Raw genomic sequence first — 18,235 nt, 5'->3', positions numbered from 1 at the left:
CAACATATATCAATTACAAATCGATTGAAATGGTACATAATCGATTGTATCGATACTTGGAAACTGCACATTGGATTTAAGTACAAAAACGGTGTGGATGTGTGTTTGTTTGTTTGTTTTTTAGCACTTTAGACACGTTAAACGTTACTCGATTCAATCTGCCTGTCTGTGACGTCATCAGTACGCAGCGGCAGCCGCGCGAAACTCTGAACAACAACAAACACAGCGTGGAGGAGACGACTGCGAGCGAGACATTTACAAACCAACTTATCGATCCAGCGTGTGGAAACATTTCGGCTTTTGCAAACACTGAGGTGTTCTAAATAAGTCGGTCGCTGTTTGTAGAATATGTAGAAGCTAAATAAAAAAAACACGGAAACACGACGAATCTTTCCGGCCATCTACTAAGGCGCCATGGGATTTAACAACGCCGACAGTCAGGCACCTCTAGCAGCGTTACCGCTGCAGCAGCAGCAGGTAACTCCAGCTCTGCAGACACCTCAGGCCTCGCCAGCACGAAACTCAACATCACAGTAACAATTTCCAAGTTTAGCTGTGAAGACATGCGACCCTACAATGTGGTTGAAAATCCAGGGTTCTGTGAATTGATCCAAACATTGTGTAATTATTGTGTAATGTTTACATTGAAAATGGCACTTGATTCAAATAAAAGGTTAATACATTTACCATCAATTGTTTGCTTGTTTATAATATCCATAATTAATTTAAACCTGATTTCCTTACAAGAAACAACAGGGATCTCAGAGACTTTGCCTGCACTGTCCAGTAAAGTCACTGAATCGAATCGTTCTAAATTAACCCAGATCGTCCATGAATCGAATCGGCAACCATGAATCGCGATTCGAATCGAATCGTTGCTAAAATGAATCGTTACACCCCTACTAATTTACCATCATTACTGGCACTTCAGCCGCATATTAAGACCAATGCGTCCGGCTCGCAGACCGGTCCGTATTGGTAAAATAAGGTTTCGCTGACGAGCTATTGAACCGAGAAGTCTGTGAATATCTTGCCAACTTTCCCGAAATACGAAGTAGCCTGCGTATATGTTCTCATCTTCCAATTGATCCGTATTGAAAGTTGGCAAGATATTCACAGATTCAGACTTCATTTTACCAATGTGAACCGTGTGTGCCTGATTTGAACAAGCGGGTTTTACTGCTTCCAAGAACTAACAGCAGCAGATTCCAGTTTGGCTCATTAAACGGGAGATCCAAATATTTCTGATGGTAAATGTAGTCTAAATGATGTAATATATTTCTCAGATGAACAAAGATTGGATGTTCACATAAAAATGTGGCATATGTTCCTTTAATTCAATTGAATTAATTTTATTTTGTATAGCCCAAAATAACAAATTACAGATTTGTCTCAGAGGGCTTTAAAGTGTGATGTAACAATCAGTAAAACTTCACTTCACACTGTGAGGATTAACTTTTAATTGTGTAATTCGTCTGTGGTTCAAATGCCTGCCAAACCATGAGGGGGGATCCGTACATATTACCGACCAATAGTGGTCTGGAACTACACTTCTTAGAAAACAACATGAAATCAAATCAATATCAACGTTGATTTATTAGTGCTGAGGGTACACTTTCTGCCCTGTAAAAAACTCTGAATGCAGCTGTAAATAACATCGTTATCTTGTGTGGCTTTGTTTCTATCACCTCCCTCATTGTTATGTTGCATTTCGTGCTAGTAAATTGTCTACATTTACATGGTGTACTCAATAACAATGACGTCAAATCAGCATACCAGACATACCTAAACGGAGATTGTCTACATTTAGTACCACCACTTAATTGGAAACCGTTTTACTTTTTTAAGACTAAACAAATTATTAATTCATCATTAATTATTAATTATTTTCTTCTCCATTGTATTGGGATGTTGGCTTGAGACACAACCTGAACCTTTACCCTAAAGTTGATTCTCTGCATCTCTTGATACCTCAAGGGTTACCCGTGAAAAAGCCATTTCTGATGTTTGGGTGATGTAACAGAGGCAGCATGTCTGGCTTCTAAACACCGTAAACAAGTGAAACGGAAAGACACATTTACAAGTCGTGGGTAGTGATAGGAGAGGTACAAACACATTCCTTGGTGGTGTCAATGGAGGATTTTCATCACATGACAGCAGAGTGGAAAATAGCAGCAATGAAGCCAATTTCCTACCGTTTACTCATCATTTACAACAGATTCTTCAGCTCAGACAGCATATGTAGCTTCTTCTCTCACACATTGACAATCCAGGAGGGGAATCATTATTGGCTAAAATTTTTAATTTTAGAGCAGTTGTGTTGCTTGACTTCATCGACTACAATGAGTAGAGTATTCCGAGAACCTCCTGCTATCTTTGTTGAAGGAATGAAAACAAAGCATTGTGAAGAGTGCGATAAGAACGCAACTTACTTTGACTCCATCTGCTTTTTTGTTCAACAGGCTCTTGGCTGCTGTTTAGAAAAAGAAAGCAATGCAAAGTCTATTAAAAGCTAGCCAGTTACGATTAAAAAATGTAGTCAGTCTGCGCAGCTTAGCCTCTCTTTATCCTTTTCTCTACACTTTTCATTTCAAAATGTTTTATACGATGAATTACTGTATACTAATTATTGTTTAATTGCCATCAGTCTAATTTGTAGTCACAAATTTTAAACTCTGGTGACCCACATACAGTTGTGGTCAAAAGTTTACATACACTTATAAAGATCATAATGTCCTGGCTCTCTTGAGTTTCCCGTTATTTCTACCAGTCTGCAAGATTTTTCTCTGAGAGTGATTGGAACAGATACTTCTTTGTCACAAAAAACATGAAGTTTGGTTCTTTTATGACTTTATTATGGATTAACAGAAAAAAAGTCTGCTGGGTCAAAAATATACATACAGCAGTGCTAATATTTGCTTACATGTCTTTTTTCACTTCAATTAGGCACTTTTGATAGCCATCCAAAAGACCACTCCTTTTGACAGAATTGGTGCAGTTCAGTTAAATTTGATGGCTTTCTGACATGGACTTGTTTCTTCAGCGTTGTCCACATGTTCTCAATGGGATTTAAGTCAGGACTTTGGGAAGGCCATTCTAAAACCCTAATTCTAGCCTGATTGTCCTGTTGGAACACCCAACTGCGCCAAAAAAGACCAAACCTTCGGGATGATGATTTTAGGTTATCTTGAAGAATTTGAAGGTGATCCTGCTTCATTATCCCATTTACTCTCTGTTAAGCACCAGTTCCATGTGCAGCAAAACACAGCGCACACACAGCGTAATACTACCACCACCGTGCTTGACAGTAGGCATGGTGTTCTTGGGGTTAAAGGCCTCACCTTTTCTCCTCCAAACATATTGCTGGGCATTGTGGCCAAACAGCTCGATTTCTGTTTCATCTGACCACAGAACTTTCCTCCAGAAAGTCTTATCTTTGTCCATGTGATGAGCAGCAAACTTCAGTCGAGACTGAAGGCTGGCGCACGCTTCTGCGTCGTTGCACTCGTTTCAATTCATGCTTCTAAAAGTCTTGCGTGTGTTGCAGAGCAATTCACCGCCAGAACAGGCGGAGTAACGTGTTTTTGTTGAAGACGGCCTAGAGAGTCACGTCTATTTATTTATTTGTTTATTTATTTATCAGACTTTATTGCCCCGTGCATCGCCACTGCTGCTTTTCATCGCGGACACATTTGTCCCATATTTTCCTCCACAACTTTGTGTACCTCTCGACCGGCAAACCGGCGTTTGCGGCGATCTCCCTCCGTGAATCCAACCCGCTTCTACAACCCGCCAATGATAGCTTGTATAGGCGGTCATATTTACGCATTTCTTCCGACAAAAGTTCTTCAATCTGATCCGTTCTCTCGTAAACATTCTACAACATTAAACATTTTAATAATGGCTGTATCGGGCTATGAAAGCGAATATGTGAGACTCCGTAAAGGATGTAGTTAGCAGACCAATCGCAGTCTTGTGCGTTGCGGGAGGCTTGCGTTGCTTGCGTTGAAAGCGACGCAAGCCTAGAAAAATGGCTCGACACACGCAAGGAGGTGTGAAAAGGCACACAAGGGACACGCAAGGGGGGTCGTGCGTCTGCGTCGCTCTGAAAACGCAGAAGCATAAACTAGACTTTAAGGTGCCGCTTTTGGAGCAAGGGCTTCCTTCTTGCATGGCAGCCTCTCAGTCCATGGAGATGCAAAACACGCTTCACTGCGGATGCTGACACCTGTGTTCCAGCAGCTTCTAATTCTTGGCAGATCTGCTTTTTGGTGGTTCTCTGTTGACTCTTCACCCTCCTGACCAATTTCCTCTCAGCAGCAGGCGATAGCTTGCGTTTTCTTCCTGATTGTGGCAGTGACAAAACAGTGCCATGCACTTACAAACTGTTGTTTGTGCACTGTTGCTCTTGGGACCTGCAGCTGCTTTGAAATGGTTCCAAGTGACTTTCCTGACTTGTTCAAGTGAATGATTCGCTTTTTCAGATCCATGCTGAGCTCCTTTGACTTTTCCATTGTAGCATTTGTAGGCGTTTGTGTCCAATGAGCCCTATTTAAATGGCCTCAGAGAAGTCACCAGCTGTAGTCACTCATAATCACTCACAAGAAGTTAAGAGGCCATGCTATGAAGCTCATTTCATTGATCACCAAAATTGCTAATTCATGTTGCTGTATGTATATTTTTGACCCAGCAGATTTTGTCACTTTTTCTGTTAACCCATAATAAAGTCATAAAAGAACCAAACTTCATGAATGTTTTTTGTGACAAAGTAGTACTTATTTCAATCACTCTATCAGAGCAAAATCAGTTGTAGAAATAACTGGAAACTCAAGAGAGCCATGACATTATGTATGTAAACTTTTGACCACAATTATACTTTACATATTCTGTACCAGAGGTTACAAAGTCTAATAAGGAGAGCAAAGTACTGACACCTTAGTAAATATAACCTGCCTCAGTACCAGTCCCAGTGTGAAGAAGCGGTCTTACCTTACAAATGAGTTACCACATGGGGGGGAAATAAGTTAACACTATGGTCACCCGAAACTGATTGTTTTGAAGGTACAAAAAGAAAGTGTTTGAACATTTTGCCTCTTGTCTAGTCCTTCAGTCAGGAAAAGGCCCTCAAAATAGCAGTATTTCAACACTAAGTAATAACGTAATAAAGACAGGAGTCAGCACCGCCTAAAAGTACAGCATGTACAATGTTGTTGTTATGGATCAAAATTCACTCTGCAATAACAGGATTAGCATGACATTACCATGACATCGGTCTTCATTGGTTCAGTCATACCTGAGAAGTTACGAGTGGCCAGCATAGTAGTCAGGATAGCACCCTAAGGAGAGAGACATTTACACTTTGAAGGCCAAACTTCATTAAATTGTTTAAATTGGCTTAGCGGTTAATGATTTTTGATTAGTAATTACGATGATTATGATTCTAGATATGACCACATAGCAGTTATTAGAATTAAGGGGACCAGCGTTTTTAAAGAAAATACCAAATTGATTAACTTTCACATCAGAGTCGATTGACTCCTCCGACCAGTAGATATTGAAAGTTGTCACTTACCTTGAGTTTCCTTCTGGCATTGAATTTCTTTAGGCACTCCACAGTTTCCTGTCTGTGCATCATGGAGGCCACAGTGGAGCGTTGCTGTAAATACAAATACACAGTTCTCGGTGTTATAAAGTCTGTCCAGAGGCATTCATTTTATTAGGGGACAAGCTGTTTGACTACATATGGTGATGAATGAAAGAGCAGATGTGAAAGTGTATGTGACACCTACGCAGATCCAAGGATGTTTGAGTGCATCAGTGGCAGTCACTCTTTTGGCTGGATTAATGGTGAGCATCTTGTTGATCAGGTCTTTAGCTTCTGGAGTCACTGTGTCCCACTCAGGAGAAGGGAACTGTTCAAATAACGGCATCACAGAAATATTTTGAGTGTCACTTATTTGTTTATAGTATGCATCTCCACTGAACAGCAATCAGTGCACAGGGAGCTGATTCAAGAGCAACGGCAGCAGGATGCCCTTCTCCTTGCAAACATAAGTGACAGGCGGCAGCCCCTCCAGCACTAAGGGAAGCAACTGTTCAACCAAATCCAGGTAATTCTATTCTCAAAATGACATACTGTGGCGATATAAAAGCCTACCTCCTGATGAGTAGTATGAGCACTTATCACTAATTCTACTCACTACACTGGCTCCAAGTTTAGTTCTGGATTGAATATAAAGTCCTATTATTCACCCATAAATGGATAAATGGACATGCTCAAACCTCCATCCGCACCCTCAGATCTACAAACAGCTTGCTCCCCCAGGTCCCCAACACCAAGCTCCACACTAGGGATGTCAGGGTGCGGGGAAGGCAGGACTCAAACGCAGACTTCAAACCAAAAAAAGACTTTAATCGTCACAAACTCCAAAAGGGCAAAAAGGCAGGCAGGAACTAGGACCATCCAGAACAATCAACAATGATGCGACAAGTCACAAGAGACACACACGGCTTAAATACACTAGGGAGGTACAGGTGATTGGACACAGGTGGAAACATCAGACAATCACAGGGGATGACAGGACAAGGCAGGAAGTGAAGTTACCCAGGGAGACAAGAGGCAGAAAACTACAAAATAAGACAGGAAATAAACCCACACCGTGACAAGGGAAGTCCCCAGTAGGCCGACGGGGTTGGTCCAATACCAATTTAAACTACTCATCGCAATCTGAATTCACACTAATGGTTTCCATCTTCTTTACTCTTCTTCTATCTTCTGTCAGTCTAACTTTGTTTTAGATGTTGTTAAATGTCAATCACTTTAGCCTACTCAACACTTGCGTAGACAAAACCGCTTTTGAGCCTGAGCTGGCAGCAGTGTACCGGCACCAAAACGTCATATACGTTAAAAAGTCTTTAACGTTGGAATTGAAAAGCTCAGGGATGGCTCAGATGGCTAACATATATTTATTTATTTGGGAAACCGAAATTCTCCCACAATACTCCACTCTCACATACCATGTGCTCACATATCCTGTAAATGGGTCTGGTCCAGCTTACATCCAGGACATGGTCAAACCCTACATCCCAACCCGCACACTCCACTCTGCATCTGTCAAACTGCTTGTTCCTCCCTCACTGAGAGCAAAACACTCAACAAGATTACGACTCTTTAATGTACTGGCTCCGAAAGGGTGGAATGACCTCTCTGATGACATCAGGACCGCTGAGAGCCTTTAAATCTTCCGCCGCAAACTAAAGACACACCTCTTCAGACTATACCTAAAAGACAAACAAACAAATTGTAGCACTTAAATTGTACTTACAATGGCTCTTATCTATAGCAGGTTGTAAATTGGCTTATTTAATGAAATTGCTCTTTCTTGTTTCTTGTTTTTTTGAGTTTGTATCCTTATGCTTGAAATGCACTTATTGTAAGTCGCTTTGGATAAAAGCGTCAGTTAAATGACATGTAATGTAAAAGACACCAACTGGTGACAGTGATATTAAGTTGGCGTTGACTTGGTCAATGTCAGCTTGCTTTTCAGCCAAATTGAAAAGTATTTAATAACTAACAGAAACAAATAGTTACAAAATGAAATACGCTATGAATAGTGTAATATCCCCCGGAATAGAGAATCGTCCTTTACCAGTTTAACATGACCATCAATAAAGGTTATCAGGTGGCTTCTGATTGTCCTATCCCCAATTCAGTTTTTTGAAACTTTCAACTAATTTTATATGTCAAAATCAATCCGTTGCCAAGGAGGGCTATCTTATATGTACAGCTACGATATGCTATGCTCCTAAACTTTAGCCTGACTTCATTGGATAGAAAATATGGAAGAAATCCATCAAGGAAGGTTCAAGTGTCCCCCAAGCTGAACATTACATTATAGATGGATGTCATGTGTACATTATTAAATGACTTACAAGATATACAGTGTGTTCAATTCATATTACAGATATTAATGTAACATAATAATATAATATCTTATATCAACTACAATTCTACCACTAGTCATGATCACACATATAATAATTTCTACCGGTAGGCGTGCTTTACTGCTCTAAATCCTAACACTATCCATAGTGGTAGTTGTGAAGGGGGCAATTTAGCATGCAAGCAAAGCTTTTCTACGCTGAAATATATCAAAAAGCAGCTCACTCTCAACAGCACGTGAAGGCTTTTATGTTAATGGGTACAAAGACAGATGTTTTGCAGATGCTGAATAGTGAGACAATCATAGACAGTGTTGCAGAAAAGAGTAAGGTGCTGCAAGAACTACTCATGTAGTGAGGTAATAATCAGAATCATTTATTTGCCGAGTACGTTGGACTTTAATTAAATTAACACTAGAATATAAAATAAAATAATAAACTGGAGAACATAACAATACTACACTTTACAGAGGTGTGTGAAGGTGTCAAGTATATTTGAACGTGTCAAGTGTCAGTCAGTGGGGTACCCGGGCTCTGTTGATGAGCCTGACTGCTGATGGGAAGAAACCTTTTGTGTGCCGTGAGGTCTTGTAAGGGACACAAACTGTTTCTGTCTGGGTTGAGAGGGGCATTCTAGCTCTCTTCAGGGTCCTTGAAGCAAACAAGTCCTGGAGGTACAGCAGATTTCAGCCAATCACCCTCTCTGCAGAGCAAATTATACGCTGCAGCCTGTCCTTGCCAGTGGCCCCACGTACCATATGGTGATGAGTATTGCTCATTTTGAGAATCGCCTGCAGAAAAAAGCTCCCACTTGAGGTTCTGGGTAATGATGAAGAAATCGGAATGACTCCACAACGTTGGCAGGGGAATAACCCAGGGTAATCGGGGAAGTTGGGCCTGCATTGTTCCTGAAATCCACTACTATTGCCACTGAGAGATTTAAAGCATAGAGCTCAACGCAGAGTTAGAGTGGTTTTGACTGCACCACATCACCAGACGGTCAGAATCCCACCTGTAGGCGGACTTATCCCCACCAGAGCTGAGTCCAATGAGGGTGGTGTCATGTGCAGGACGGACTGTTGACTGGAGCTGCAGCTGTTGGTGTACAGGGAGAAGATCAGAGGGGAAAAAAACAGCCATTGGTGGAACCGGTTTGGATGCACAGAGAGGCTGAGACATTTTTCCCCAGAATCACATGCTTCCTGTCAGTGATCCACTTGCAGACTGTTAGTAGCAGACCTGAAGAAAAAAATGAATCCCTGTCTGTGCAGTCCAAGCATGCCCAAAGAGCCTCCAGAGTCTTACTGGTCCACTTTTTGAATTCCCTCACCACAGATTTGCAGAGCTTTCAATTCAGCTTTCTTTGCCATCAGATGGACCATGATGTAGTCACAATCTTCCAGTGCACCACGAGGGATGGTGTGATAGGCCCCGCTTATTGTGGTGTAGCAGTGATTCAAAGAGTTCTCCCTGGTTGGGCCTTTAATAAACTGTCTGTAACTTTCAAAATAAATGTCGGCCAGTGGCTCGTTTTTCGATTTTTTTTCTTCTTTTTACTGGTTTCTGAATTGAATAACGGAAAAACAAATAATTTTTGGTTTATCAATAAAAAAACGAAAGAACGAATGATACACGGATTCCATACTTTCAACTAGAAGCAATATTGGAATCTTAAGGCAGAGGAAATCAATCAATACTGTCAATAAAAGCCTCAAAAGGCACAACACATTTATTAACTTGCATGCATGGACTTTCTTACCAAGCCGTTCGATCCGGCCCGCGACTGGATTCCAAAATTGTGAGGATCAAAGAGAAAATATGTAGGCCTATTCCACACTATTAAAGCAACTAAAAACAGCAACAACTGAGTCTCTTATCAGTAATCACCACCATTTATGACTCTATTTAGGCTACACTCCGAAATGAGGACAGACTGGTTACAGTGTTTTATTGTTTCTCACAGGGTTTTTTTTAAACATAACTTTTCCTCACCTTACTTAACATTCGGGTTTTTAGTTCAAAGTCTCAACAACATGCTTGGAACCAGCAGACTCCTCAGGACTAAAAAAGGAGGAAAAACGATCTGGCACAACTTAAAATAGCATGTAAATAAATAGCCCGGAACCAGAACAAAACAGGTCTCAATTAAACGTTAAGTGGGCGAAATCAAATCACAAGGCTGAAATGGACTACTAGTCACACTACTGAAGTTACATTTCCACTCTGACACCAACTTTTTCACATCAGGCTTGGCCGCTGTCGGACTTATGCGCAAACAGTCCTCCAACACTGTCCCCCCCACTGGGTTGAAAGTCGGTACCTCTCGTGCGGTTTAATCAAGTTCATCTTGGGAGAACGCAGCCTCACAGGTGTAGGTTGAACCGAACATGGTGAGCACATACATAGCCAGCGACCTCGGGACAAGATACCAAAATGCGCTCAGGCTTTCAGCACCACGGAGAGCAGCCTTCATGTCGCCTGCGGCCTGAATTTCAGCTAGCTCGCTCTGAATGGCTGCCTCGTCCACCTGCAGCATTTTTACCGTGTTTGTGGAGAATTCTCCTCTTGGGGTGATGGTGAATGGGTCACGCACAAATTGAATGACATTCCTGGAAATAAAAAAGTCATCGAATCTAGCAGAGAATTTGTCTTTTAATTGTGTAATAAATGTCTTCATCTTGTCTGTTACGTTGCCTTCTCCCACCGTCTTCAGTGTGTTGAAGTGCAGAAGCCTCCCTGACAACAAATCTGTGATGAACAGATCAAGTTTGTTCCCAAAGGCATCAAGGTTTTCCAGCAAATCCACCACTGATTTTTCTTTTCCTTGCAGCTGGACATTAAGAAAATGTCTGTTAAAAACGCAACGTTGCACATGTATCCCATGTCTTGCATGATGCGGAGATGGTCAGCTGCTGCTTTGGACTTACTTTGTTTTAAAAAATCCACTACTTGGGCACGGAGTTCAACGAAGCACTCCAGTGCTTTGCCCTTACTAAGCCAGCGCACGTCATTGTGGAGTAACAGGTCATCATGAGAAGCCTGGGATTCCAGCACGAATTTGCGGAACAGGCGGTGCTGCGTGCTTGAAGTTCCTCTGATGTGGTTAATCATTTTCATTGTTTTCTCAATTACCTCTTTCAGCTCCCCACTTAGCTTTGCGCACAGCACGCTTTGATGGATGATACAATGGAGTGCGTTAGTTTTAGGAGCGACAGTCTTTATTCTGCTCACCAGACCCTTATCTTTTCCAATCATGGCAGGTGCACTACTCTGTCCATGGCTTTTAAAAAAATCCTCCAGTTTTCCAAAGATGATGTCAGCAGTGGTGTTGTCCTCGAGCGGAAGCAATGCCAACAGCTCTTCTCGGAAATCTTTTCCATCAAAGTATCTGACAAAAACTGTGAGATATCCATGTGGACTCAATAGCCAGCGAAATATATTTGGCTTCCTTGACCCAATCAATAACAGCTCGCTGGACTTGCTCCGTCAAAACGTGTACACGATGTGCATTCTTTCTTGAGGCAGATGGAGGTACTTGTTTGACAGATGCAATAACTCCATTGCTGTCCATTGATTTGTCAGTTCCTCCAGAATGGTGATCATGCACTCCTTTAAAACCTCACTTTCCGTGAAAGACCGGTTATGTCTGCAAAGCACCCAAGCAGCCTGCAGGGATGCACACGTTACTCTCTCTTGATCAGTTAAATTTCGAGTAATAATGCCACTTGCACGGGAGTAGGCAGATTTCAATGCCGCGATTTTTCTCTGACGCACCTCTGACTGCTCAGGATATGAAATCTAGAAATTTGAATGTTTAGTGTCGTGGTGACGGTGCAAATTGTATTATTTTGCAACAGCAACAGTTTCGTTGCAAATTAGGCATACTGGTGAGGCATTTCAGAAGGTTGGCATGATAAATGCGTACTTCTCATTCCAGTCATCATTGAAGGACCTGTTTTCAATATTAACTTTGCGTTTCATAGCTTTTCAGTGCCATTTTACCTCTGTTAAGAGACCCTTTCCTGTCACTTCCTCTGTGTTTGTTTTTACAGTGCTCTATAAGTAAAGTTGACGTATAGGTGATAGTAGCCTGACTCATAAAGGCCTTCAGTTTTGTAATGAAATGGAAAAAGTATAAACAATAAACATCAAATCAGAATGTTATACCAACATTTTATTTTTATTTAAGGGCCCCCAAGGAGACGGTCTGGTAAAATTCTGGCCCTCTGAAAAATATTGTTGATAACCCCTGCTCTACCGTTCAATGAGTTCAAGAATATAACCAGTCAGCACAGCACATTCCCAATTTGTATCGGCTGCTGCTACGCATAGAAGAGAATTAGTGTCATTATAAAACTCACATCATAAGCCCCAGCTTTGATCTGCTGATAGAGTCTGTGCTGGTCCTCATCCCAGAATGGAGGGTATCCCACCAGGAGGATGTAGAGGATCACGCCTATACACACACACACACACACACACACACACACACACACACACACACACACACACACACACACAGAGTAAATGCCAACTGCCAAAATGCAAGAAGAACATAAAACAGACGGAATGTATTTTAGTTATCTCTAGCTGCTTCCCTCGGCTACCCCCCAGATCAACGAAGCAACAGTTTTTATTGTCTTACCACAGGCCCACATGTCTACTGGCTTTCCGTATGGATCTTTCCTCAGTACCTCTGGAGACAGGTACCCAGGTGTACCGGCAAAACCTGTGACACATACACTCATAAACACAGCTGCCCCTTTATTGTATCTTTGCTTAGCCCAACATTGAATTCTCAACCTGCTGTATGTCAAAGTCTATCAAAAACTAAAAAAAAAACATTTCCCAGTATAGCTAAGGACCAGTGGTCCCATAAAGTCAAGTTTATGAGCCAAGGTTAACAATGGCAAAATAAACCTTTATGGTTTGGCTACCAGCAACGCGTAGCCTCCTTAAACAGCTTCAAAGTTGCAGCAGACCTTTTGAGGCATAGTTTGAGTTGTACTAAAAGTCAGAAGATTAAGGGAACTCGTTCCAGAAGGAGGCTGCAGATTGGGAATAGAACAATTATTTTTCTGTTCTACAGGGAATACAGAGAAAAAATAGGTCTGAAATAAGTCCACTCCAAAGAGCCCAGAGAAGTGGCACACCTAGACCCTTTAGCTGGGTACACAGAGCATTAATGATACAATACATCTCTTCAATTAAAGAGGTTCATTGCATTTTCCAATTAGAGGGAATACAAAACTAGGACAAAATATCAATAGTTCTGTTTTATCGGCTTAGTAAGAACTTTCCGTCAAAAGAGTGTATACGCTATAACGCTATATTGTAATCTGAGAGAAGCTCAAGCATTTAGAGAGGTCCGAAATATAACTGTAAATCAAAGAGGATACCAATGTTTTACTTTTTTTAAAAGAGATGGATTTTCCCTCGAAAATTCCCATTGACTGATATTAGCATTATGCCGTAAGACTGTAATTAAAAATGAAAGATCACAAAAAGCAACCAGGCATTAATTTATTCATCACAAAATCATTTAGAAATTGTCATGTACTCACCGAACCATGCCTGCTGGTCTCCCTGCACCTCAATAGCCAGGCCAAAGTCTGCCAGTTTGACCGCTGCCCCCTTCAACTTGCTGGCTAAGAGTAAATTCTCTGGCTTGAAGTTAGGAGACAAAAAAAAAAAACTTGAGGTCCTTGCACAAATACAGCAATATCATTATAAAATTATAATAATCTTGTAGTGAACCAGTAAAGCTTTAAATATTTTGATGTGTTTTTGTTAAGCAGCAGCGGGACGGGCTGTTACGAGTTCACAGGGTGATAATATTAGGAAGACATGTTAAACAAAGAGTTTAAACAGTTAGGACTGAGAGTGGAGCTGGAGAACAATGGAAGCAGCTACAGGGTAAATGTAGGAATGATAGCTAAAGGGAAAGGAGGAGAGTGGGAGGATTATGGGTAAATGCATTCACCAGCATCATTGCAAACAATCTCCACCAACAGTTTACCCCAGCCCACTGAAAACACCCCTTCGCATTCACTCAACTTGTCAAAGTTTGTTGAAGAGGTCTTAAGGAGCGTTCTTCTGCATATGTAAGTTAAAAGTTCCGTCATGACATCACAATGACTTCCCGCACGAGTGCTATTGATGCTGCCAACAAGGAATCATTTAGACCTTTGTGTACACCACACGCTGCAGTTGAGCATTGACTGGCCCACAGACTATGAGGGGCCGTTTAGGGCTTAACTATTGAGACACTCTCGCGAACACTAATGAGACACACTTACACGTACATATGAGAAACACACTCGCATACATATATACTTCTGTGTCATATACACATACATATGAAATACATACATGCATACAAGTGAAACATTTTTACGGATCTGAAACACTCATACATGCACATATGAAAAGGTTGCATTTGTATCCTTAAATAACAAATAGTTAGTTAGTAACTAAAAGATAAGTGTTTGAGCACTACAAAGTGGGTTTCCTCCATGGAACTACATTGTTCCCCAAACACAGCCAAACACAATAGAAGAGTTTGTTTTCAATTAGATAATATTAATTTAAAATGCAACTATAAAAGGTGCACCCAGTGTATGAACCTTTGTTAGGTGTTTCTGTCACAGCCATTGCTGTTTGTTTGATTGAATGAATGCAACCCACAATGAGCGGACCCCCTCGTAAGGCATCAAAAATACACTCAATTAAAAGAAAGCGGCAGCAATGTATGAAACACACTATTCAAAGTAAACTGTTCTCCCCTCACTGTGTCTCTGACAGCAGGGTTAGTCAGCAGTATGGTTATATTGAAACTTCTGTCTGTTCTTTTTCATTACTACATAATTGTATTTAATTGTTTAAAACTTGTTTTTAACAGGATAACCATATGGGGACTTAAAAATACAAAACTATGGCTGGTTTTATGTAGTGCTGGAGTGTTTTGGGTCACAGGACAAAACGGTAAAGATATTCACAGTAAGTGCACTTACCTTGAGATCGCGGTGAACCACCCCCATCTGGTGGCAGTGGAGCACAGCCTCAAGGATCTGCTGAATGCAATGACTGCATGCAAACACCAGGGGGCCATGTGTTAGTGACTCACTGTCTGTGGCTGTCAAATAGCTTTGAGACTCAGGAGTGGCTGACCATGTTAGCAGAGAGACGATCCAGTAAAATGCCATATTCAGGGCCACTAAGTAGCCCATTAACTCAATGTCCAAAATATTTATCCGTTATTGCTATGTTCACCTACTGATATTTGCTGTGAGAAGTAAAGAATAAAAAACGTAGGTGTAATTTCTGTAGTTGGCCCAGTAGTGTAGTTATCTACAGCTGTGACAACACGGCCGTTCCCTCCCAGAGTCTCCAAACAGAAGTGGTGTTGCCCCTAGCCAGTTGGAGGCTGGCCACGGGGAGGCTGAAGAGGGAGACAAAGAAGCTGCAGGAAAGTTCTCCTTAATCTGAACACTTTTGATGAATGGAAAGTTTGTTCCTTCTTTATTCCATCAACAAATATCTCCAAGTATATTTGTTTCTCTCTCATCCTCCTTTATGTGTCTGATTTATTTTAATAATTGTATAATTTAATGTAATGGTGATGTTGGAGGGGCGTTCATTATCATTTGGAACAAACAGTTCATCCATTCATTCAAGTGTCTAAAGCCACAAACTCCTCCTCCTCTACTCCCAAAGGTGACAGGCTCTCAGTGTCTGCGTCAGAGCATGGAGTTGGAGAGATGCTACATGCACTTTTTGCCCTGACATACAGATTCCCCCCCATAGATTACACCGGCTACCACCTGTCCAGCCAACAATGCCCTGCCATAGGGGAATTTAAGGACACTGTCAAATTGCGCTGTGTGGCGTGACTGTTGGCGGTGAGGTGAGGTTAGGGAGGAGGTGGCATTCACTGAAAAGGTTAATTGCTCAACTGTTGAGGCAGTGGAGGAGCAAGGCAAGGTGCTGCAGGCGCCTTTGAGACGTTTCCCTGGTCACATACTAACCTTAAAGTCCCTGTGTACCATGCCATTTATGTGGCAATAATTTACACTTTCTAAAATCTGCTGTGTGCAGTGACTGTGGAGGAGAGACACCAGACCAAAAAAAAAGAAGAGGGAGAACAGGTAAATGTCCAGAAACAAGAACAGGCAGACAGAACATAGCATACGCATGAAACAAGAACAACTATTTAACAAACAGCTTGCCGTTCTGTGAAATACCACTATTCACTTTTTCCTCACGAGAACAACCAAATTATCTATATCAATATCATGTCTGTCTGGTAAGTACAGAGCTGGAGTAATGACGATGGAGTCATCTCGCCTGGAGATATAGGTGATGATCATATTTCTTAATAAATAGCAATGTATCCATCCTCATGGCACAATGCAACATATTAATAAGATAAGTATAATTCAGGCTGCCAGATACAGGGGAAAACAAGTTTGATGTAGGTCTCTGTCCATTTAAAGTCATACCAAAAAGATTCTCAGATTCAGCTGACAACCTGACAATTACTGGACCCAGACATTTAGCAGAAAGGGTAATACTTCAAACCTAACTTTTAACCCTAGAAACAATAATGAAATCCTCTTTATTTAAACGGTACATTAGCGCCGTAACATGTAAAGATGACAATGTTTAATCATTGATCTGTTTAACAGTTTCCCCATGGGATCCAGTGAGGCCCGCCGGACGACTTGCTAAGTGTGAAACTGACAGAAAGACTTAAATTGCATTTCTATAAAAAGTAGCTGCTATTCCTAGAAAGTCCACTGCGGGTCGCACTCTGAGTGGGCGCACGCGTTAGACCAGGTGGATTGCCTTCCTCCATTTAGCAGCAGCCGCTTGAAAATGACGGCGCGCAGGGTCATCGCACCCTCGTCGACCGGACCGTCGCCTAGGATTTTACTGGTCCGGCCCGCGTGCAATCAAAGTAGACAGTATGTGGTCCCCTACCTAAAAATGAATTTGACACCCCTGCCATAAGTAGTTAACACACAGATGATATTATTTATTTGTTACCCTTAAAAGGAAACGACATCGGGAACGGTTTCTTTAAGCAATTTCAACACAAAAGTAGGGGGAAATACATCTATAAAGCTCTTTCAGATTCTTACAAATCAAATCCACTTCAAACCAAAATCCAGACCAAACTTCGATAATTGAAGCCATTTGAAAATCTTAAACGGAAATGCTGGGATAAGGAATGTAACTTTACTGTACAAAACCCACCAGAGAGGGTTCTTTTCTGAAGTGGATTTCAATAGCTGGTCAGATGGTGAACTCAAGTTAGTCACAATCTAACGTCGTAATTCCAATAATATCAGGTAATATGCTCTATTGATATTAGGGGTGTAATGATTCATTTTAACAACGATTCGATTCGAATTGCGATTCATGGTTGCCGATTTGATTCATGGACGATCTGGGTTCATTTAGAACGATTCGATTCGATTCAGTGACTTGAAATCGATTCAGTAACTTTACTGGACAGTGCAGGCAAAGTTTCCGAGATCCCTGTTGTTTCTTGTAAGGAAATCAGGTTTAAATTAATTATGGATATTATAAACAAGCAAACAACAATTAATGGCAAATTTATTAAGCTTTTATTTGAATCAAGTGCAACCATTTTCAATGTAAACATTACACAATAATTACACAATGTTTGGATCAATTCACAGAACCCCGGATTTTCAACCACATTGTTGGGTCGCATGTCTTTACAGATAAAGCAATTGTTACTGTGATGTTTTTCGCCCGCGCTGAGTTTTGTGCTGGCGAGGCCTGAGGTGTCTGCAGAGCTGGAGTTACCTTCTGCTGCTGCTGCAGCGGTAACGCTGCTAGAGATGCCTGACTGTCGGCGTTTTGTTTAATCCCATGGCGCCTTAGTAGATGGCTGGAAAGATTCGTTGTGTTTCCGTGTTTTTTTATTTGTTTTCTACATATTCTACAAACAGCGACCGACTTATTTAGAACACTTCCGTGTTTGCAAAAGCCAAAATGTTTCCACACGCTGGATCGATAAGTTGTATTTCAGAGTTTCGCGGGGCTGCCGATACGTACTGATGACGTCACAGACAGGCAGACTGAATCGAGTAACGTTTAACGTGTCTAAAGTGCTAAAAAACTAACAAACAAACACGCATCCATACAGTTTTTGTGCTTAAATCCAATGTGCAGTTTCCAAGTATCGATACAAATCGATGATGTACCATTTCAATCGATTTATAATCGATATATGTTGTCCGGAATGCCGATTTGCTGAGCA

The 18,235-nt window shown here is 41.3% G+C and overlaps 1 protein-coding gene across 6 annotated transcripts in view; it reads right to left on the bottom strand.

Moving 5' to 3' along the window:
• The window catches only part of camk2d1 (calcium/calmodulin-dependent protein kinase (CaM kinase) II delta 1), a 70,312-nt gene that overhangs the window by 14,554 nt on the left and 37,523 nt on the right, over positions 1 to 18,235 (bottom strand). For 4 of the 6 annotated variants that reach the window (XM_078105859.1, XM_078105861.1, XM_040181674.2 and 1 more), the window contains exons 6-13: positions 14,955 to 15,027; positions 13,506 to 13,608; positions 12,587 to 12,670; positions 12,303 to 12,397; positions 5,790 to 5,912; positions 5,573 to 5,656; positions 5,294 to 5,336; positions 2,433 to 2,470 (exon numbers count right to left, since the gene is read on the bottom strand). In XM_078105859.1, coding sequence (XP_077961985.1) covers positions 2,433 to 2,470; positions 5,294 to 5,336; positions 5,573 to 5,656; positions 5,790 to 5,912; positions 12,303 to 12,397; positions 12,587 to 12,670; positions 13,506 to 13,608; positions 14,955 to 15,027 — 643 coding nt within the window. Of the gene's footprint in view, positions 1 to 2,432; positions 2,474 to 5,293; positions 5,337 to 5,572; positions 5,657 to 5,789; positions 5,913 to 12,302; positions 12,398 to 12,586; positions 12,671 to 13,505; positions 13,609 to 14,954; positions 15,028 to 18,235 lie in introns of all 6 variants that reach the window. The other 2 variants (XM_040181671.2, XM_078105860.1) reach the window with 1 other exon arrangement.

The sequence above is a fragment of the Gasterosteus aculeatus genome, chromosome 7 (assembly GCF_964276395.1).
Source record: "Gasterosteus aculeatus chromosome 7, fGasAcu3.hap1.1, whole genome shotgun sequence".
NCBI classification, from domain to species: domain Eukaryota; kingdom Metazoa; phylum Chordata; class Actinopteri; order Perciformes; family Gasterosteidae; genus Gasterosteus; species Gasterosteus aculeatus.
The sequence above is the reverse complement of the archived record's forward strand: the minus strand, read 5'-3'. Positions and strand labels throughout refer to the sequence as shown.